The sequence below is a fragment of the Falco peregrinus genome, chromosome Z, assembly GCF_023634155.1.
Source record: "Falco peregrinus isolate bFalPer1 chromosome Z, bFalPer1.pri, whole genome shotgun sequence".
NCBI lineage: Eukaryota > Metazoa > Chordata > Aves > Falconiformes > Falconidae > Falco > Falco peregrinus.
This window is the reverse complement of record NC_073739.1, coordinates 44,702,937-44,726,058: the sequence shown is the minus strand read 5'-3', so window position 1 is coordinate 44,726,058 and position 23,122 is coordinate 44,702,937. Positions and strand designations below refer to the sequence as shown.

General features: G+C 38.0%; 1 protein-coding gene across 3 annotated transcripts in view; it reads left to right on the top strand.

Moving 5' to 3' along the window:
• The first annotated feature begins 1,281 nt into the window (after window positions 1–1,281).
• VPS13A (vacuolar protein sorting 13 homolog A) overlaps window positions 1,282–23,122 on the top strand; it is a 112,503-nt gene continuing 90,662 nt past the window's right edge. For all 3 annotated transcript variants that reach the window (XM_055790454.1, XM_055790456.1, XM_055790455.1), the window contains exons 1-17: window positions 1,282–1,466; window positions 8,042–8,085; window positions 8,600–8,642; window positions 9,639–9,734; window positions 10,019–10,120; window positions 10,794–10,903; window positions 11,251–11,310; window positions 12,481–12,540; window positions 12,770–12,850; window positions 13,801–13,858; window positions 16,093–16,220; window positions 16,440–16,546; window positions 17,216–17,387; window positions 17,754–17,816; window positions 21,224–21,359; window positions 22,042–22,136; window positions 22,881–23,023. In XM_055790454.1, coding sequence (XP_055646429.1) covers window positions 1,367–1,466; window positions 8,042–8,085; window positions 8,600–8,642; window positions 9,639–9,734; window positions 10,019–10,120; window positions 10,794–10,903; window positions 11,251–11,310; window positions 12,481–12,540; window positions 12,770–12,850; window positions 13,801–13,858; window positions 16,093–16,220; window positions 16,440–16,546; window positions 17,216–17,387; window positions 17,754–17,816; window positions 21,224–21,359; window positions 22,042–22,136; window positions 22,881–23,023 — 1,598 coding nt within the window. In that variant the 5' untranslated portion in view covers window positions 1,282–1,366. The remainder of the gene's footprint in view (window positions 1,467–8,041; window positions 8,086–8,599; window positions 8,643–9,638; window positions 9,735–10,018; window positions 10,121–10,793; window positions 10,904–11,250; window positions 11,311–12,480; window positions 12,541–12,769; window positions 12,851–13,800; window positions 13,859–16,092; window positions 16,221–16,439; window positions 16,547–17,215; window positions 17,388–17,753; window positions 17,817–21,223; window positions 21,360–22,041; window positions 22,137–22,880; window positions 23,024–23,122) is intronic.

The following is a 23,122-nucleotide window of genomic DNA, read 5'->3' as shown; positions in this document are numbered from 1 at the left end:
CATTTTTTTTTTTTTGTGGCAAAATGAAAGTTGTATCCTTCTAATCAATACCTATGCTACTTAACATAGGACACTTCTGTTCTCCTGACTTATAAATGCCTTCTGCAGAATACTTGAATATGAATAAGAAGCTTTACCTATAGCCTAAGCAGCTGCAGACTTACAAAAGAAAGTTAATTTGGAAAACTGATGGGTAGAAGAGAATCCTGAGAATGCCTGCTGACAAGGCCTGACTTTGGAAGAGTAAGCAGACAGAAGTAAATGTAAATGGATTTAACAACTAGCTTTTCCACAACTAAATAGGAAAATGCCCTTTCTCGAACACCCTGTCACAGAGGTGCCGCAAGTACCGCTGAGGGGCCAGCTGTGCTCTGCGGCGGGTCTGTTGGGGCTGGCTGGACTGGCCGTGCCCAGCACAGGGCACCCCGTGTCTCCTCTTGCAGGGGCAGCCCCTCTCTGCCCCTGAACTCACCACACAAACCCAACACTGCAAGCTGCAAAAACCTCAGGGGTTTGCCTACCCATGAAGTATTTTAACTTAATTTCAAACCTAATTGCTGCAGTTCCAGTAGCAAGCTGGATGATAATTATATTCTTCCTGCCATCATCAAAGAAATGCATTTCAGCTGTTTGGCAAAGCAAGCACCCTGTGAGCGCAGGAGGCCTCAGCACTGCCAGTCACTCAGGGCAAATGTGACCCAGATCTTTCAGCTTGATTCAGCAGCTCCTCGAGCCAGAAAACATGACAGCATGAACGCCAAGCTCTTTGGAGAAGTATCTTAAGTTCAACTTGGCTTAGTCACTAAGCTAATAATACCAGTTCTGCCACTTTCAAATAGCTGAGAGGTGTAGTAATTTCTACACTCGCCGAGCCTGGTGAAAACACTTATTTAAAACATAGTTATGTCTACTACGCTTAAAACTCCTCGGACAAGATAACCGCTATCTTAAAAACAAACAAAAGTCCTCTGCCCGTCTGAAAACCTCGTGTTCGCCTCGGAATTCGTACGAGACGGCCCCGGCAACGGCGGGAGGCACGCCAAGAGCCCGCGCCCCTCCCGCCCCGCGTGCGCAGCCGCACCAGGCAGCCACACGGCGCCTGCGCGCAGGGACGCGGCCCATGGCGCATGCGCACAGCGCGGCGTTGGGGGCGCCGCGTTTGGACAGCTGGCGGGAGGAGGGCGGGGCGGAGGCGGCGGGGTGGCCGGGGCCCGCCCCCTCGGGCCGCGCCGCGGGGCGGGGCGCCGCAGCGTGCGTGTGGGGGGCGGGGCGGGGCCGCGGCCAGGCAGGGTCGGAAGACGGAGCCGGGGGCGCGGCGGCGCTGTTACAGCCGCTGTCGCCGCTGCTGGGGCGGCGACGGGGCAGGATGGTGTTTGAGTCGCTGGTCGTGGACGTCCTGAACCGTTTTCTCGGTGACTACGTGGTGAACCTGGACAGCTCCCAGCTGAAGCTGGGCATCTGGGGAGGTACGGGGCTGCCGCGCCGCGGGGGGCCGCGCCGCCCGGCCCAGCCGGTCTGCCTGCCCGCCCGCACGCCGCCCTCAGCACCCCGCGGCGCTTCCCGCCCTGCCGGGCCCGGGGCCGCCCTGCGGCCCGCGCGAAGGGGGCGGCCGGGGCGCTGTCCCTCCGGCCCGGATCGGGCCGCGCCCGCCGCCGCGCTGGGCTGCCTGCCCGCAGCTCTGCCGCCGCTCCGCCTGCTGGGCAGCCCGGCAGCTTAAAAATAGTCGTGAGGGCGGGAGGGCTGGGGAGGCGGCGTCCGCGGGGGGCGTGGAGCAGCCGGCTGCGGCAGCGGGGGCGGCGGGGCGGGAGGCGTCCGCGGGGCCGGGAGGAGCCGCAAAGCGAGGGACAGATAAAACCCGGCCAGAGTGCTTCAGGTGCGCGAATGCCTGGTGGGGTTTTACGTTTTCTTGTGGAGCTGATGTTGCTGTCTTGCCCTGGCTGGGGGCGCCCCTCGGCTGGGCGCTTGCGGGTGTCGGGACCCGCGCGGTCCGTTTGCGGAGGGCTGGGCGGGCCGCGGCGGCGCCTGGCCCGAGGCGGGCGGGCTGGAACCCTACCCCGAAATCGGGAGCGGGGTCTCGATAGCGTTGAAGTTGCCGGCAGTGTGCGGAGGAAGTTAGCAGCCTCCCTGCAAACAGCAGTGACATGCCGTTTCTTTTTCGTAGCCTGGAATAACTTGTCATTTTTAAAGTTAAAGGACGAGGAATAGAAACGGTCTTAGGCGTTTGCAAAGGCTGTGACCAACTGTGCTAGGCGGGGTAGGTAATGGTCAGTGTCAGTTCTGAAGTGTGCTGTGTGAACGTGCCCTGTTGAGATCTCTTTAGTAACGTATGCACAAGAAGGTGGTGACGAAGGTCTCTTTCCGGTATGTCTGGGCAAAGCGAGGCAGCAGCAGAAGAGTAAGACACGTGCAATTAACAGATAGGTGTGCAGTGACAACTCCTGGCTCAGTTTTGCGTATGCATTCCAGATTTCTGCAGCATCAGCAAAAGAAAAAGAGATGCAGGTTTTTCTGATGTGTGCATTCGTGTGTCTGCAAGTGTGGTGCAGTCTCGAGGTATTCCCTACCTACAGTTCCATTCTTGGGTACTCACATTTATGAATCAGATTTTGGAAGCTTCTCCTGGAGTTTTTTGTTTTGCATCTTGGACGTTTTTCTTTCGTGATTCTGTTTTCTGAAATGGCGTCCTTATTTGATTCATCTCTGCAGTAGCTTTCCTTCAGTTAGACAAGGCATTTGTAGGATCCTTGCAAAGTTCACTCTCTTGTGTGAAGCCCTAACACTGCAACAGCACGTGTAAGTGCTGAAGAGAAAGAGTAGTCCTTGATCTGTAGAAGGCTCAATATAGCATATTTATTACAGATTTTATGTGTGCAGCTTATGTGAAAAGACTGATTTTAGCGTGTCTGTCAGCAGAAGTATGTCAAACTAATTGTTTGTTTTGTGTCCTTAACAAGTTCTTCAGTTATCATAGTTTCTTCTTTCTGTTCAGGGAAGCCAAGGAAAATATTTAAAGTAAAATAGGGAAAATTCTGTAAATGTTTTGGCCAATGTTTATACATTACAAAAAGGTAAAAACTTGTTTTTTCCAGCTCTGTAGATTGCTGAGGGTTACTCTTGGCAGCTTACGCTTCTGTGAGGCAAAACTCTTACCAGGTTAGGTGCACATTAGAGCTCTCACTTTTAAAAAAAAAAACTGAATTTTTTTTTGCTTCTGAATGACTGAGTACTCAAGTGAGTTGTTGTTTTTTTTTTGATGCTGTATGGAACAAGTTATGACCTGATCGTTTATAGCTAGCCTATTTAAATTAAGACTGGTAACCTATTAGTAGATTGTGGATATATGTGTAAAAACTTTGTGTAGTTTCAGCTTCTGTAAATTTGGGAGCTTTGTTAATGACTTTTAATGAACATGGCTAACATTCTCATTATGCAAAACCGAAATGAGAATTCAGCATGCCATTGAAGGTCTCCAGATTCAATCTGTAGTAAAGTTTTGATGATTTGGCTCCAAACAACATACATGAACACAGTAGTAACTGCAAAAATGTGTTAAAATGTTGTTGCCCTGCCTGCCGCTTAAGAAAATCCACAGATTGAAGGGTAAAAATGCAGATTGTCTCAACACTAAAGAAAAATGCGGTGGCTGAAAAACATACTCATGGCTGAAAGTTGCAAGAACTGAATGACCTGAAATACAAAAGGCAGTGCATAAAGGAGAATGTAGGACAATCTGTACACGTGAGAAAGGTAATTTGAACATGTAAGACTACTATTGAAATGGCCAGGGCTTAGGAAAGAATGTAACTGGGAAGGAAATTTTATTCCTTTAAAAGTCAGTAGTGTAAAGCAGAACAGAAAGCTACTGTGTTAGGCAGCCATCAAGGAAAGATATTGGATGGCTAATGCTAGGAAGAATGGTGTTTTAAATCTCTTCCTGTTCCGGTCTTCACTTTAAAAGATATTTCCAAAGAGCTGCGTTAACAAATATGTAAGTACTAGGCTTAGATAAACAGGTAAGAGAAGTATTTAGGTAAGTTAGATGTCTTTGAGTGCTGTAGACCTAACAAAGTTGTATTTCAGTACCTGAAGAAATGCCTGAAGCAATGTGAGGTGTTGACAGTTGTCTCTGAGAAGTGCCACTGAGATTTCCAAACAGTATGAGAGACTGAACAGTTTGACCAGAGTCCATGTGGCAACTATTTTCTTTTGCGTGGGTCTAAATAACTTTTAATTCATTGTCTTGGTCAGACCCTCAGTACAGCCCTTTAAAATACTTAATTCTCTGTTGACTCTGCACATTTACTTGTTAGACAGTCTCAAGCATAACTTATTTAACACAAATTAATTGGCTAGCTGGTGTCTCTTACTGGGGCAGCTACATTTGTAGAGATGATACAGGCAGGTAATTGACAAAAGTTTCTCAGCACACAAGCACTTTTAACTTTTTTTTCCATCTAACCTATTTTATAATAGAAGATGACTACTTTTGCATGCCTTGCCTTGTTTAGGTATAGCAGATGCAGCAGCACCACACCCCCCCCCCCCCCCTTAACATATTAGTAATTTGAATTGACTGAGGGGTGAAGTTTCTGCTGCCTGTCATAACCTATTGCACAATAGATGTCAATAGAAGAGGTATTTGGCAGCATCGGATCCTCAAAGACTTACAGTTTGCCTCTAGAAAACATGCTTAAAACAGGAATAATTAACAGCACAAACACAAGTGGGAAATGACTGGCAAAAGCAGCAGTTTCTATAAAAGTGATCAAAGGTGGTCACAAGCTGGCAGTGCTGTTGCTAAAAACCATAAATTCTGTTAAAATATGTAAGGAGGAGTATTGGATACTGGTCAGATACCAGCTGAGATATTTTCATTCATCTCAGCTGCCTTCCCGGTGCCCACCTCCCTTCCCTCCATGCTTATTTACAGAGATGTGATTAATACACAGGTTAAATCTGCAGGATTTTTATGTGGTTTAATTTTCTTCCCCCTCTTTAGCTTCTGTTGACATCCTTAACACAATTTCATTTAGGCCTCTTTGGTGAAATGACTTACTGAGTGTTTTCTTATTTTCTAGCTCTCTTCTTGCAAGCTTTCTTGGTAGTAGATACTGGTTCATGCATTCAAATTCATGAAGTGATTTTGAGTATCTAAACCTAAAACTATAAACCTGTTCTAGAATTTTGACAAATGTTTGATTTTGATGAATCATTTACGATGTCCAGAGATCTATAAAACTAAGAATTTGCTTTGTAATATAGCTGAAATAAAACCTAGACTGTGCTATAAGTATTTATAAATGTTCTGGCTTTTATTGTTGTTTTTTGGCTGTTAGCCTGCAAGTTTCAACGTAGATATTTATACAACTCCAGTTACTTGTATATACTATATATAATCATGGTTGCTTAGTTGGGCAATTCTTAACCCATCAGATGGGGTTTTATCTGGATGCATTTCTGTTGTCAAAACAAAACATCCAATTGCCTGCAACAGTGGGGGAAAACAACAACCCCAAAACCCCAACAGAACCAAACAACCAATTTTTGATGTATTTTGAAATTCTTGCAATTAAAAGCCATCGGCAGTGCTCCAAGATGGTACAATTCAATAGCTGTGTTATGATCTGTAACAGGCCTTTGTTCCCTGATTTTTCTGCTTCTGTTTGTAAGGTCTTCCCCCACCCCAGTAGAACAGTCAGGATACAGTGCAATTGCACTTGGAGTGCAAGTGAAGCAGCTGAGTGTGATAGAGACTAAATGTTGGCAATGAAAGAGAATGTTGACATGGTCAGCTACTGCATTTTGAATCTTGAGTGTTAAAATTGGTTGCCAGCTGAGGTGTGGTAACTTTGAACATTCCTGCAAGTAAACAGAACTATTTGCGATCTCTCTCTTGCAGTCTCTCTCAAGTGTAGGAAGAAGAAAGGTTGCGTAAATATATAAAACATAAGGGCTTAACATTCACTATGGTCAGACTCTCAGTCAAGGTTTTCGTAAGTAAACTGGTATTTTAGTGAATGTGTTCCAGTAATTTTATCCTAAAATTGAGATAATTGAAGTTTTACTGATTTCTAGCTCTTCTAATGATTTTCACTGAAACCTTTAAACTTACTAATTGTAAAATCATAAGTATAGGAAAAATGTTAAAGAATTATTTACCCCACTTCCCAATATTTCATGTAGAATTGTCAAAGCCTTCTTGTTTGAAACAGTATCAATCCTGTGTTCATTCTCTGCCACTATGATGTGCTCAGATAAAATGAGCTGTAGGCCTCTATTACAAAATACTGTTTGAAAGTGCTTGAGATAATAATCCGTGCTTACTTCGCAGTACTTTTTCAGAAGCATTACGCTTGCCAAATTATTGCAGTTTAAGTTACTGTGCCTAACGTGAAATGTGGCATGAGCCAAAACCTTGATAAATGAGAGGTAATGTCAATAATGGAAGTAAAGAAACTAAACTCAACTTGCGCTGTTCCATGTGTCATGTAGTCTTAGAGTTTACCATTAGTGGTGTCTTGGAGAAGCAAAACCTTTTTTTTTGTGTGTGTCACATAATGGAGCTTTTTCTAATGAGTGTTAAAATGGTCTGTGCAGGGTCAGCTTTATCAGGGAAAAAAATTAGAGTAGAATCGAACCCAATGATATATAAAAAATATCACCTGGTTATTACCTACAAAGACTATGTAGACTAGTTGTAGTTACAGACCACTTCTGGGAATGCTTTCTTTGAACGTTTTTTTTTTCTTTTTCTTTTCCTTTTCTAATGCTCCTGTCAATATGTGTATATTATAAAGCTTAGAATCAGAACGACCAGCTCTCAAAAGGCATCCTTCTGCATGTACTATTTCTCTGGAGAGTCTGGTGGCACATGTCAGATGTGTAGACTTTTACTGGAAACCGATAATAGATCATTATAATGCATAAATTAAATCTTTAAAGACTGTAAGTATTTTGCAAGTACAAGATGGATGGATTAGTTTACCTGATCACTTCTTCCACAGTGGTTCAATAACTTGAGCCAGCTGTTTTAATGAATACATTTTTGAGACCAGGGTTCTGTTTCCCAAAATCAGCAGTACTTTGAACAGTAGTCTAATGCCATTAGCACTATCTAGCTGCAAGAATATTTCTTGCAGTTGAAGCTTCTGTCTCCCCATATGTTTGGCCATTTCTAACTTGTGTCCCCAAAAGGAAAACATTACTGGGTCAATCAAATCTTCATTTGCAGTCTCAAGTTGTATTCTTTTCCAGGCCCGTAATTTCCTTCTGGTTTCCTGAATCTCATTTATGTCCCTAATCAGCTGTATCAAGTGTCTGTTCTATGTGCATGTATTAACACTACAAGTAATTCAGAGGTAACTGTTGCAGGTGTTCCATCCTTCTAGAATTTGCAGAAGACATTGCTTCAGACGATGTGCATGTTTTTAAGTTACGAGTTTCCTGGCCCCTTCCAATGTTCCTTTGTGTCTGATGCAAGTGTCTGATGGCAAGTATGCTGTAAAAATGGATCTTGCAATTCAAATTTTCTGTGTTTACAGGGTACTGAATTTATTGTTTTAAGACATTTTAAAATTAGATTTACTGAAATCTTCCTGTGAACTTCTATAAGCCTATAAATATAACTTGCAAATCTTAAGATCTTTTGAAGGCTAAAAATTCACTCAAAACTTAATGTTGCTGGATTTCCAACAAGCACAGGAAGCAGATGGTTGAGGAAAAAGAAGCAAACTTCTAATTTCAGAATGGCTCCTTACAAAACGTGACAGTAATTTCCAACACTTTGAGGAATCTTAGGTTCTTTTCCATGGACACGCAAGCTCCATGAGAAAAACGTAAGATATAATTTTGTAGCATGAATGAACAATGTGCTCTTAATCATATTTCATGGATATTTGAGGTGTAGGTTGTGGGTATCTTTCACAGCAGAGACTTGAAGAACCACAGGTCAGGGACCACTTACTCAGACTTGAGGATGTTTAGTGTGCATCACAATTACTTTGCTCATTGTAGTTTTACTTATTGACTACTTTGCTTTTAGGAGCTGTAGCACTGAAGAATCTTGAAATAAAAGAAAATGCACTGGTAAGTTACTGAAAATAAAAATAAAATGCTAGCAGAAATGATTCTTGAATGATGTTTTGGGTTGTACATGATTTTTTTGGTTCTTATTTTAAAATACACTATCATTTAAATGAAAAATTGCTGGTTTTTTCTCTGAACTTGTGTGCTAGTCTAATTAACTTGAGATTAAATTTAAAGGTGAATTTGTATGCTGGTTTTATTTAGTGTTTTCTCCTCAAAACCAAAACTCAGCATTACTGAAAGAGTATGTTTAGGTCAAGAGCAATACTGAAAGACCTTTGTTTTTTCCATAGCTCATGAAGCTAGAAACTTGCTCTTGGGAACGTATTTAGCCTAGCATGGCTTAACAGTCTAAATCAGTAACCAGATGCTTGCTTATTCCATTATATTGAACGGGTTTTTTTCAGTGGTTGAAAGCTAGATTTGTTGTTAAGGTTATCATTATCTTTTTCCTATATGGGAATATTTCACGAGTTGCTAAAACGAGCTTAAATCTTCTAAAATACTTTTTCAGAGTCAGCTGGATGTGCCATTCAAAGTTAAAGCAGGACATATTGGTAAGTTACATTTTATCAGACACCCATGCAGGAGTTAAACATACTACTTTTCCTTGCAAGTGGCTCTAGGCATCCTGAGCAAGTAATCTTCCTAGTTTCCTTGATTTGCATACTTTGTACAGTCTGAAGTTTGTCTCCTAAAATAAACCTGTTTGAAGCTCCTTTTCTTGAGTTCAGATGGTAAAGTTAAAATATACTAGAGCATTGTCTAATGACTTCAATGTGAATGAGAAGAGAACCTAACACAACAAAGATGAGCACATGAGCAGGACTGGATCTCATCCCCTGTCTTAGCAAGACTCCATGTTATTTTGCCTTCCACTTCCCTTCCTATCCTGCTTCCCTGTTTTTGTTACTATGAAAAGTTTTTTCATTGCAAGTTGATTGTCTTTTAAGTTAGTGGATTCTTAAAGCAAAGTCTAAAGCCATTATGTTTTGCTTAATCTACCCTGAAAGTATATATATTTTTCCTGTGAATGACTTAATAGTTTATTAAGACTGGCGCTTCTGTGAAGAATGAGATACACTGTAATCTCAGGATCCTCATGTTCACAAGACATACACACTATGTCTTTTAAGTCTTTTAAGACTGTCTTCCATAGAAGAAGAAAAGTGTGTATTTCAAAAATTCTGGTTTTGTGGGTATTTAGCTGACTGATCACATGTGAGCAGCCCATGCTTTTCTTGTTTATGAGGGTGCTGTAGTGGATTTACAAGGAGGGAGAGGTTGATATTAGGAAGAAGGCATATAATTCAAGGGGGTAAGGAGAAGCCCTGTAGACTTAATAGTTCTGCTTGCCTCATGTTCATTTATGTGCTGTGTGAAACAAACAACCCAAAGAACATGTGCCTCAGATGCACTATTTTTTCTGTTCAGTGTAACAGTTGTTGAGAGATTTTGTGGTTGATGTTGATTGTATTTCTGATGTTTGGGGTTTTTTTCTCCCAGTCAGCTATTTAACTGTATACCTCAACCTTTTTCTTTTGTGTTTGTAGGTCAACTTAACCTACAGATTCCATGGCAAAACCTTTATACTCAACCTGTTGAGGCAGTTCTTGATGGAGTTTATTTGCTTATTGTGCCCACAGCCAGTAAGTTAATGTGGAGAAAAAAGTGAATATAGACTGGTGGTATTTCAGAAGTACCCAGAATGGGTTGATACTGTTTTTGGGAGCTTTATTTTTAGTAAATACTCCTAGCATGTACATAGTTAGATGGTTGGAATGGGGTGTCTTTCAGCAGTTTACATTTAGTCACCTAATTTTTTTCTGTTACATAACTATTAACAAAATGTGAAAATTACTGCTTTTGAAACAGCATCTTCCAAAAATGTGTAAGGTTTTTTGTATCATACCTTTTTATATTGTTTATTTAGGCATAAAATATGATTCTGAAAAAGAAGCCAGGCAGCTCTTGGAAGCAAGACAAAGGGAATTGCAAAGAATAGAGGAAGCAAAGCAGAAAATAGCTGACCAAGGTAGGAGTCAGAAAAGCTAATGAAAGTGATGTTACGTATTTTAATCAAGAAAGATGGTGCAATTGTCACTTTAAGTGTTTTAGATTCCTGTTTTCCTCTTGATACTTAAACCTAATAGTTACAGATTTAGCATCAATATTGCAGAGCAGGCATCCTGAAAATAAGAAGGTTCAAGCACTGACATGATCTGATATAAACAAGGCTTTTGAAATATTGCTTGTTTGGGTCATGCGTTGGGGGATGTTGTTTCCTCTTCTTTCATAAGAAGCAATTTAACTTTGTTTCCAGTAGCAAACAATTTTTATGGTTAGACTTTTTAAAAGATCCTGTTTAATATGTTCTTTGATACATGTTAAGTCTTAACATGTTAAATTCAACTTCTGGTACTTTCAAGAAATATGTATTGGCTACCGTGAGTATCAGTAGGTGCAAGTCATACTTCTGAACATCTTGATCCTTAATGAAGCAGTCAATAAAGTTGAAGTCACCTAGTCTAAGTATAGAAATGTTATAGATTATACTGAAAGGACATGTTTTTATAAGACTAGAGTACAATGTAATAGAAAGTTTAAATATCTATAGTACAATCTTCATTATGTTACTGTTTTCTCAAGTATAGTTTTAAAAATACTTCAATGCAAACAAAATATTAAATTATTTTCCTTTAACTTAGATAAAGTAAAAGAAGAGAAACAAGACACTTTTGTAGAAAAACTAGTCACTCAGGTCATCAAAAATCTTCAGGTGAAAATTTCCAACATCCATATTCGCTATGAAGATGATGTAAGTACTTCTGTATATCTCAGCATAACAGATAGTGCACTGTAACATGAAATTAGGAACCTGTCTGATTTCTTTTCTCCTAGTTGCTTTCCATGTCAAGAGATTACTAGTAAAGTTTTGGAAGTTTCATAGTCTTAAAAAAAAGTAAAATAAAAAAAATAGTAATGAAAATGGGTAAAAATCTTGTATCAAAGCATGAAGATGTTTATAAGCATATGATTGGGTACAAAGAAGATACAGTTGTCAGATCTTTGCTATATATAAATATAATGTTGGCTGTTTACTTTGGAATCTAAATTTAGAGCGTAAGATAATCATTTTTTGACATTTCCCCCCTACTCTATCAGATCACAAATCGGAATAACCCCTTGTCATTTGGGATTTCTCTTCAGAATCTAAGTTTGCAGGTAATTTTATTTTTCATTTAAAAAGCAAGTTGATGTATATTGATAGGTTAAGTTATCTTTTTGTGTATTACTGTGCTGTCTGGTAACATGCTGTTTAGTGAGTGTACCTGTAAGTATGAGCAATGCACAATGGTAACTACTTGGTTTATCAAATCCAGCATAAATATTGTGGTGGCGTGCCATTGAAGATAAAGTGCTACCATTAAAACAGACCTTCGGAGGAAATTTTTGTTCTTCTGCCTGTTGCACTTCATGGTTGACAGATACTAGGCTATGCTGGATTTGGGCTATTCAGAATCTATGAATATTTTATGGAAACTGCCATGAGCCCTAAGAAAGGAAGTTTGCACTTGACACTGGGGAGGCAGGAGGAGGACAGGGAAGAGGATGACATCTTGTTTAAAACTAGAGCTCACTTCTTTGATCTGCATGCTCCACTTTAAAGTGCTGATAGTATCATCATAGACTGTATACATCTTTTTTTTTCCTGGAAGACTACCTAGTAGTAGCAATATGCAGATTCTGCTAATTTGCTCTGATTCAGTAGTTTTGTAACTGGTAATTTTATAGACATTTTATAGAAAATATGTATAAGTAAATGTTACTTTTTTCAATGAAATAGCTGTCGTATGAATACTTGTTCCTAGCACACTGAACTGAAAGGTTTTTGCTAGCCCATTCCCCTGAACAATTTTGCTTAGTGAACAGAAGCTTTGGTATTTTTACTGATGCGCTCTTGAAATGGTTATTAGCATTGAAAAAGGTATAATAGCATATGCTATTTCTGTTGGGCTCAAACTAAAATGCTACTTCCAGAATTATGAAAGAATTCTAGTCTTTTGTTTATCTCTTTCCAAAAAGCCTGCCTAGAAATAATACTGGTGTAAAGGAAAACAGTTTGCAATAGTGAAAACAGAATTTTAAAGAATCTTCTGCTTCTTGTGTGCAGCCTGCCAGTCACTGCGCATGCATGTGTTATTGTTGGGGGGAAGTAGCCTTACTGATTTTCTATGTCATGGCTTAATCATATTAAATCAGAAGGTGGCATCCCAGTATTTTCAGTGGGGTCAATTATGATGCTATTCCTCTCTTTTCCTGTTTTGTTTCAATGATGATAAAATGTTGGTGTATTATAGATACTGGAATGATTTTCTTTATTTCTCATTTCAGACCTCAGATAAGAATTGGAATCCATGTTTACATGATGAAACTGCCAAGTTGTTCTACAAGGTACAGTATACACGGTATGCTAAAGAAAGAATTGTTAATAAATTAAGCTGAATTAGAGTTCCTGCCACAAAGTGGGGTCAAGAACACATGTAACCATATAGGCTTTAAAATAAAAGGATGTGTAGTCCAAAAAGAACATTCTGAATATTATTCATCCAGACTTTGTGAAATCCAAGTTATTAATCTAAAAGCTGTAGATATAAATATATATGTTCTGTTGCATTTTCAGCTTGTACGACTGGATAACCTTTTTGCTTACTGGAATGTGAAATCAGAGATGTTCTACCATCGTGGTTGTGATGAGTCGTTGGTAAGTTGTAGAAGAATGGCTGCAGAAGCATGGCCTTAGAATCTCTGAAGATCTGCACGGTCCAGGCCTGGTATTAGAATAGGCCTGTAATCAGAATTGCACTGAAGTTGCTGTGCTGAAGATAACAAGAAAGGTAGCCTTGAGCTATTCGTGAATCCTGAGACCAAGTAATTATGTTGTGCCAACAGGCCGTGGCTGTTACAAGCTACAGCTGCTGGGAAAGCAGGTGCAGGGCCAAGAAGGATAGGGACCGGTATGGGAATATAGGGAGTAACAAACTACAAGGCTGAAGCACAGCAACACAACTAGCTACATGGATAGAATGCTTACTTTAGTCATGATAATTAGGGGTGTGAGAACCACGCGCGCTTAGAGACTACTAACCAATTATATTTCTGCTTTACGAATATGCATGTGTATCAGTTCTATATAAGTAGTGTTAGAAACTAATAAAGTTGAGCAAGATGCATAACTCGTATTGAGTGTCTTCTTGACTCTGGCGAACCCTTCTTCCAACAGTAAGTAAAGCATGAGATAATGTACCTAGTATTCCAGTTAATAGATTGAAGCGTAGAGCATGCTTCACATTCAGTTCTGCTTCCATTTATGTCACTGTCCTGGAGAAATGTCTTGTTACTAACAGCTTTTTTAGGAAAAAAATAGTAAATGTTAAGATTTGTATGGGATGAAAGTAAAATACTTATTTGATAAACTTTAAAGTCCTTTACCAGTTACAAAATTACACACAATATAAAGTCATCTTACTATTCAGTGATTTTTATTAGCTAAAAATAGAAGCCTTATTCTGTTTAAAACATAGATGAATATTTTTAATTTTATTGTATGTCAGAGGGATTATCTGAAACCTGTACTAAAATGCTAACTTTTTAAATATTAGAATTTTAGATTGAAATTTAAATGTGACATGTTTAACTCCATTGTGTATATAGGTTAACTTAAAACACGGAGTTGCCAGCCACAATGTGATTCCAGAAGGTTATGATTTTGGTAAGTGGTATTGTATTGGGATTTGTAATATGCATGTATACTTCTAAATTTTAATGCTTCTCAGAGGCTGCTGCTTTGGCTGTTATTCAAAAATCTTAACGAGTGCAGTTTAGTTCTTCTGTAGCAATAACTTCTCTCTCTTGACAGTGAATACTGTACCATATCTGTAGCCTTAAAAAGACTTTGATTAAAAAAAGTCTTGAGTCATGTATCATTCTAATGGAATGTCATACGTAAATCTTCATTGTTCACATCAATTGATATAGTTCCTTATTTTAAGAAGTTTAGCAATAGTATGTGCATCCTGTAAATTTTGTGAATCAGACTGATTTGAGTAATAGCTTGATGTTTTTGATGTCAGCTGCCTTGTGTGAAGTGTATCTTTTTTCATTAGAGGTGGAAACAGTAATCACACAATTTGAAAACACCATTTTGATATTTTTTTTTTTTAGCATTGCCATATTGCAGGTTTTATTGCTCTGGGTGGTACTTTAGTTTGAAAGTTATATTGGCTCTACTCAGACATGGCGATGGTTTACTTTTCATTGTACAGAAGATACATGAGTTTTATTTCTCATGTGCATTTACTTGGTTGTTTAGTAAATGTTTATAAGGCAGAATGGCCTTTGAAGTGGCTTGTTTTCTAGGAAGCAAGTCCTCAGCTCACTATAGCCAGGTTTACAAAGGGCATTGTTAATTTTATGGATTTTTCTTGCTGCCTTTGCTTGGAAGAGGAAGCTTTTTGTGTCTCTGACTGCCAGAGGACTATTTGATAATTTTTTCTGCTTTCTTATCTTTTTCAGTTGCTAGCTTTAAACTTACTTTCTTGTAAGAGTCAAACATCGTCAGTTGTCTAAGTCTTTACATAGAAGTTAAAAATACTTGTATACAAAATTGCAGGATTCTGGATTTATACTCTTAAAAAGCAGTACCTTCAGAGATGCAGTGTTTGAAGAATTAAATCATGCTGATATTCTGTGGTAAATGAAAATTTTGGCTTTTTTAGAGCAACTCTTTTTAGATTGAGACATTGATAGAAAGGTAGTAAGCACAAAGTCTGCTTCTGTCATTTGGTCTAAATGCAAACATAATACTTACACATAGGAAGGACGAAAAATGAAATTTAGGAAACTAAATACAGGGAGAAGATGAATAGAAATGCTGCCACATAAAATGTGTAGATAAAAGTAAAATAAGGTTCAGAAGAAATACAGGGCTTAAAATGAAATGAAGGTAAATTGATGTAAGCATGGTTTCATCTTGCAAAAATACCCGTTTCCCCTTTATATGAACCTTTTGGTGAATTTAGAATATTTGGTATGTAGATAGTCTATCAGTATGGCTGTTGAAATCAAAGGAATTTTATATGATGAAATACAATATACACAAATTCTTATTGTTGGATCAACTGCTGAAACAGAAGGAAAAACATGGCATTGAATGCCTGGTATTGCCAAGTTGTGGAACTGTTAAAACATTTCTGCTCTGAATATTTTTCTTGTGATGTGCTTTGCTTTATGTAGGATCCATATTATTTTTTCCATGCTTACTTGGGCTTGGATTTAGAAATGTGGAATGTTTGGTTTTCTCCACTGTTGTGAGTATAATTCATCAAACAGTGTAAAACGTCAGTAACATTAAACAAAAAAATTCTTATGGAATAAGAATTATAGTGAAATAAGCGCTATGTTTGAAACTGACTTGTCCTAGCCAAAAAAAAAAATAATCCTAAAGCAGATAGATTTAAATTAGATATAAGGAAGAAATCCTTTACTGTGAGGGTGGTGGGGCACTGGCACAGGTCGCCCAGAGAAGTTGGATGCCCCATCCGTGGAAGTGCTCAAGGCCAGGTTGGATGGGGATTTGAACAACCTGGTCTAATGGAAGGTGTCCCTGCTCGTGGCAGGGTGGCTGGAACTAGATGATCTTTAAGGTCCCTTCCAACCCAAACGATTCTGTGATTCTTTAAAACACCTGACATGTAATACTGCATACAGAAAAATTTGTGAAAAGGTTCCAGAAATATTTGTTCCACAAATGCTGCCAGGATAAAACTGGAAATGGAGTAGAGATTAGATTATATTTTAAGCTATGTTGATGAAGTCTTTGTGTTTTGAATTCTAACATTTTAAAATGAACCATCTGGATAACAAGAGCTGATAAAATATTATGTATAATTTATGGCAGTCTTAAATTATTTAATTGCACTTCTTGTATAATTTCCTGTTTTTTAGTATTCCGCCCAATTTCAGCTAGAGCCAAACTCCTTATGAATCCTCGATCTGATGTGGACTTTTCATCACCGAAAATGGACTTAGATGTAAATTTACAGGATATAACTGTTGAATTCAATAAGCCACAGGTATAAACTTTTTTTATAAAGTTATATGTAATGTGGTAAAAGAGTGAGTTTGCAAGAATAATAAGAAAAGCAGACTGAAATTTTATAATAAACTTACAGGATCAATTAACTTCTTCATTTTGTTTTTCTTTATAAATTTCTTTTTGAAGAGGAGCTTGATTCACATTGTTATTGGACAATAATGCTCGGTTTGATTTATTTTTATTTTTTTTTTTTTAGTACTTCAGTGTTATGGAGCTTCTTGAGTCTATTGATATGATGACTCGAAATCTGCCATATAGGAAGTACAGACCTGATGTTCCATTGCATAACAATGCAAAGACATGGTAGGCCACCTCAGACTTGGAAAATAATTTGTTAGTTATTAATTTGAAATAATTACTGAAGGATTGTTTCTTACTTAAGGAGGTTAGAACTAACTTTCTTCTGAAACAGTCTTTTTTTATTTTTTTCCCTTAATCTAGGAGTTTTTAATTTTTTAAGCTTAAAACCCCCCATTAGTAGGGACCTCAAACCGGAGGTGAGGACATAATATTTGAAAGCCTGCATTTTGCTGTCTTGAAGACCATTATCAGAAACTTGTCTGATACTATTTTAATATGCTAACTCTGTTTTAGTGAAGGCTGCCCCATTATATTAGATACTATTACAGGAACATAGCTATTATAAAAAAATGGGCAAACCTTTTCAATACAGATAGCAGATTTGATTTCTTATGAATGTGTTTTATTATTCACACATATGTATCCATATATTTGTGGGCACTTTCTGTACAAAATTACTTTCTAGTTTTAAGTAGTAGCAACATGTCAACCTTGTATGCAAAAAAATTAAAATCCTTATGTTCCTCTACTGATCAGAAGTGTAATATTAGACAAGGAATCTAATTTTTTCACAACCTGAAGTTGTATTTAGTGGGAGTCTGCATAGCTGTAGTTGTCTTTTCAATATACCAAATGAGATGTAAGCTATACTTAATTTGTCTTTGTTTTTAGGTGGAAGTATGTTATTTATGGCATTCTTGAGGTAAATGTTCAACCTAAGCTCCGAGTGTGGTCATGGGAACATATTCGGTACCATAGGAAACAAGTGAAGAACTATAAAGAGATGTATAAAACAAAGATAACATCAAAAAAACCTAATGAAGAAATCTTAAAGTTGTTGGAGGTTAGCCATTTTCTGTTTGAAGGCTTAAATATTGTTCATTTTGATATTTGCTTAAAAAATGTTTACATGTTCCTAAGTCAGTACTGAGTTTAAAATAATTGATAATGGCCAGACTTGCAACTTCATTAGTATCTTTCTCTGTGAGTATTATTAACAAAGAGACTAGATAATTTTTTTTAATTAGTAACTGCAGTGAAGAACTTACTGGTGTGCTTTTTCTTTTCCACGTTTATTTTAAGTTTTCAGCTTGAGCAAATTAACTTGGGTTGCAATGAAAGAGTTGTTTACTGTGATTCCCTGTAAAACTGAGCTGTGAAATCTAATCAAAAGAAATTGTCAAAAAATAATTTCTCATCTCCTTTCTAGGAATTTGAAAAGGCCTTGGATATTTTTAACATCACTCTAGCAAGGCAACAAGCAGAAGTTGAGGTAAAATTTCATCATTTAAGTGACTTGAATAACTGTAACATAAGGTTGTGGAGATTTTAGGCAGATGCATTTGAATTATAGTGATTGAATTGTGCATCACACAGTCTTTCTGTTTTCCTGGTATTTCATGTTTGTTCTTATAAGGCATTGTTAGTTTCAGCCTTTAATTAAGCAAATATTAAATAGCTTCATATACTGCTTCTTCAGAATAACTGATCTGGGATAAATTTCTTTCCACTTTTGGTGAGAAAGATCTATTGTGGAAAATATGATCAAAGGATAATGGGGTAATCAAGTTGGAAGCAATTATACCCAAAGCTTCAAGCCTCCTCCCTGCCCCCCAGCAGCCTAGACTATTTTTTCCTTTCTTTCCTGATACCCTGTTATGTAGGTTGAACACCTGTATATGTAGTATGCTGACCTGTTACTATTCACAAGTGTCATTTGGAATACAGCAAAAGCAGAGTAAATATAAGTAGATGATCACAATTAGGCAAGGTAATGTAGTAGTTCCACTTAATTTGTTAACCTTGTTTTTCCTAGGTTAGTGTACTGCTTAGTTTTCAGTGCAGTGTCTGACCATCAGTCCAGGAGACTGAAGTGAAATCTGTATAGATTTTCTGAAATCTGGGGTCTTTCTCCATTAATAATCAATGTGACTAAAAGTAAGCAGAATGAGAAGCTAAGAATCTGAAATACTGTATTGATAATTAACGAACATTAATAATTTTTTATGGCAGTGCTTGAATTTTTTTTTTGTGTGGAGTATATTAAGTATGGTAGTAATGCAGTCACTGCAGTGACAGATAGGGTGCTTTGAAACCAAAATTCTGAACAGGAATCCATAAATGGGATTTTTCCCTCTAGTTATCTGTATGTGCGCTCACATTTGGATGCTTGTATGATCATTATTCAGACCTCTACATAACCAGGAGACACATTCATGTCCTTCCCTCTCAGTTGTTTGGCTAGGTTGGAGTGCTTTTCATGAGAGTTTTTTTTGTTTTGTTTTGTTTTAGTTCTCATTTAATTTTGGCATGTTTTTGTCTTGTAGCATATAGTTTCTTCTGGGTTTATCTTCTTCCTCCTCCTCCTTTTTGCAAAGTGACAAAGATCCCAGGGAATTTCCTGATTTCCTGTCTAGTCTTACTCTTCTTTTCTCCAGTGTGATCATGCTGCTTACAAAAGTTTATGTCATACTGCATTCCTGACCACTTTCTGGTCCTGAGTTTTAAGATAAATTTCTGTAGTGCTTAGAATTAGGTTGCAAGCAAATGAATTTTAATTTGTTTGGGCTTTAAGCCTTGTATTTGAAGTGTTAGAAAAGCATCTTGGAAGATCACCTAGCTAACTCTGAATTTATTTCCAAGTATTGAAAATCAGGTCGCTATGATGCTAAACTGTGTTGTACCTCCATCTATCTGTCACAACTTATCTGTCTTATTGTTATCAGGTCATATCTCTGAAATTGGTCTCAAAGGACTTCTAAGAGGCAAAATCTGCTGCTAGCTTAGTGTCTTGACAGTTATGCTTAAGTCTCCTAGGAATTTAAAGTAGCACCCTTTAGATGTGGGCTGAGTAAAACCAGATAAAGGATCCTACTGTTTGTTAAGGTGTTTTGTTTTTTTAAAAAATACCTTAGAGTTGCATTTCAGGGGCTTGCTTTTCTTTAGATAGACTTTGAAATCAAGCGCCCCAGCACTCAACATTTGTGAAAACAGTACAATCTGATTTTGTGGGAACTTTGTAGCAAGAACTTTATATTCAAAACCTCAGGCCACTTTTTCTTCTTTATCACTAGTGCCCTAAGTACCAAATACAAGCCTCAGTGAACCATGCATCAAGTCTCTGTATCAGACAGCTTGAGAAATTTTGTGCTCTCCTTCTAGAGAAGACTTCATAGATGATTAACTGAAACTGGAGTACAGGATGATGCTCTTGATTCTCACTTCTAGTCAAAGCAGTTTACCTTGCTGAGTAATCTTTCCACAGACTATGACTGTATTCAGTATTAAACTATTGTAAATGAAGGACAGGAGAAGCTCAGCAGGATTTCTTCAGGAAATTTCTTTAGTACCCATACTGCATAAATGTTTTCTTCATCTGTGCAGAAGTGCAGATCACCTCCCTTCTGTCTGTAGCCTTTCTTACCTTGGATTCTGGTGCCAGCTGCTGCCTAAGATGTTGAGAATCACAGCTTTAAGCATCACTTTTTTATCTCCATGGCAGTTGTCCTTCAACAACTCCTTGGTGTCCTAGAAACCTCTGATTTCAGAGGTTTAACAGACTTTTTTTCTAAGGCTCTGTCCATTCTTGCCTTGGACCATTTTCTCTCTAACACATACTTGATGACTTGGTGTCCTTTGTAAGAGGACTTTGGAAGCCTTTGTTCAAACTTTTTGAGGCCTTGTGTCGGTTAGCTTACATTTGCATAATTTCTCCTGGGTGAATTCATAGTATCAGTTCAGAAGCCTTTGTTTTTGTCCTGCCTTTCATTGGCCTGTAGGTGGATAGAAAGTTCTGATTTATAGGCAGCTGTTTTCCCCAGTTGTGTTGCAGAGAGGTCTTGGGTTTTTTGAATGCTGAGAAGGAAGCCCAGTCTCACTTACTTTGGGTATCAAATTCACTGCAGCATCTCTAAATTCAGGACTTATCTGCATTTCTATCTTTTTTCAGATCACAGTAGTCACAAAGAGAAATAATTAGCACTCCTCTGTCTCTCAGATCACGTGATGTTTGTTTGCCGTTCCTTATGCCAGACTTTCAGTGGTCAAGTCTGGATGTACCTTGCATTTTCTGTGGTTATGCAGTACTGGAATCATCACTGGCATCAGGCAGGACATCCCGTAGTCATTGAAATAATGAATGTGGGAAAAGGAAGGGCTTTTGTACAGTTCTAGCTTATATGTATTAGATCCAGGAATAGCTTTCTATATTCCTTAGTGTGAATATTCTATTAAAGAGCAATGATTTTTGTATTATTGCTTTGGACATCTATTTTGAAATGAAAAATACAGGGATCACTTAAAATTTGGCCTGTGCTGGCTATTTAATTGCTTACATGTGTATGTTTAATGATTCTTTAGAAGTGCATTGTTGTAATGCAGAGTACTATGTAATATTATGGATTTTTTTTTTTTTTGTGATAAGAGCTATAGAGAAAATCTGCTATGTAAGAAACATTGATTTAAAATCAGCTACCTTTTACTTGGCCCTTTTGTTCATAAAGGTGGTTGGGATTTGGTCTTACGCACTGTGTACTTGAAAAAATTATTAGAAGAAAAACTAAAAAATACCATATTGCCTTTTCAGTGGTTGACTAGTGTTTTGGGTTTGCATTTTTTCTTAAGAAAATGAAGAAAGATGCATGAAGAAAATGACTTCTTGGAGTATTTTTTAAATTTCAGGCAACTAAGGCTGGATTAAAAATCTACAGACCAGGTGTAAAACAAGATGATGAAAATTCTGGCGGCTGGTTCAGTTGGATATGGAGTTGGTCAGGTGAAAAAAAGGATGAACAAAAACAGGAAGTAAAGGGTTCAAGTATGTTCTTTTATTGGTATTTTTTCTATTATTAAGAATGACTTACTAGAAAAATAGGTCCCTATCAATGGAACTTGGGACTTGTTCAATATTTGGGCTATCAAATTATTGACGTTTACATTTTCTCTTAGGCTTTTTTCCCTGAATAAGTTGTTTGTTGCATGTTACGGAGGTACCTTACAATTCCTTCTGTAGGTCTTTCTGAACTGTCTTTAATTTGTGCCTTCTCCTGCCACAGTTCCTGTGTTTATGTACATAGTGTACTGTGTGTAGGGATTTGAAGAAAGTGCTGGAAAACAGTAGCAGTTAATGGAATGTAAACAATTTTACTTCCATTCCCTTTATAATTTGTCTCTTTCATGCAGTGTATTAGAGTTTGATTCACTGAAGTACAGGCACCTAATAAAGGCTGTGGAACATGGAAAGTAACTCAAAAGACTGCTTCTATTGTTAGCAAGCTAGGAAATACAGTACATCAGAATAAAAGTATAACTGCTTTTTAAGGCATGCTTTAGGAGACTCGGGACTTTGCTTTAAACCTCAGGGTTTTTGCTTTTAGGAGTTCAGGACAATGTTGCCAGTATCTACTGTATGTTATAGAGCTACCAAGCACTGGAAAGCATATAACAGGTGTTTACATTTTTGATACCTATATTGAGTTTAACTTCTTTCAATGTGACAGGTCTTGAGGAGCTAATGACACGTGAAGAGAAGGCTAAACTTTATGCAGCAATTGGATATAGTGAAACAGCTGTGGATCCAACCCTTCCAAAATCAGTAAGTTGTAACTGACTACGATAATGAACAATCGGTAGCTTTATCTACTAATAAAAACATAAAGATGATAGGAAATGGTTTTTAAAATTGCTTGAAGCTCTGTCTTTGTACTTGAATACTATTCTGATGCTTTGTAATTAAGTTCCTGCATGCTGGCTTTGTGAAAAACAGCATCCTTAGATGTAGTTTTAGGAGCATGGTTATAAAACCTTGGATATTCTGAAAAAGTTCAGAATGAAATTTTGCTCTCAAGGTACAATAAAATCATGTAAGTAGTGTATTGTTGTTTAAGTTACAAAATGCTTCATATATTCTCATACAAAGTTGTAGCTTTTTTAAAGAAAGTTCACAAAGTGATTTACTGGAAGTGATAGATGAGGTAGGGTAGGTAAGGAAAGGGGTGATTGAAGGACTGTAATGGGGAAGAACAGCTTTTCTGAACCCTCAGAAATAGCCTGGTACATCAACTTTACGTGAGATAGGATGCATGGTGCAGTGAACTGTCTTGCAACAATACATCAGAGGGCCTTTATCTCAAAATGTGGTGTGGAGACATCAGACGTACGTTTGTAAGCATTACTCTAACCCTGCCTTTCCATATAACTATTTGGGAATGACTTTTACAGCAGCTATGGGTATAAGCTACTTAGCACTGAAAAAACAATATCAAACTGCTATGTGTGGTTTTCATCTCTTTGTATTAACATATTTTATAATACACTGTTGTTTTTCCTGCATATCTAGTATGAAGCCATGAAGTTCTCTGTGAAGTTGTTAAGCATGTCTATATCAATAAGAGAAAACAAGCAAACTCCTGAGCTGGTAGAATTTGCATTAAGTGGCTTGAGTACAGTATTTACTCAACGACCAGGTGCCCAGGCAATAAGGTGAACTTTCTCTATCAAACTGTTCTTTGCTCCTTAAAATGTTGATGATGTTTAATAGTCCCTTTAAGGCTCTGTCATGATTTTGACTTCTGTTCTTTA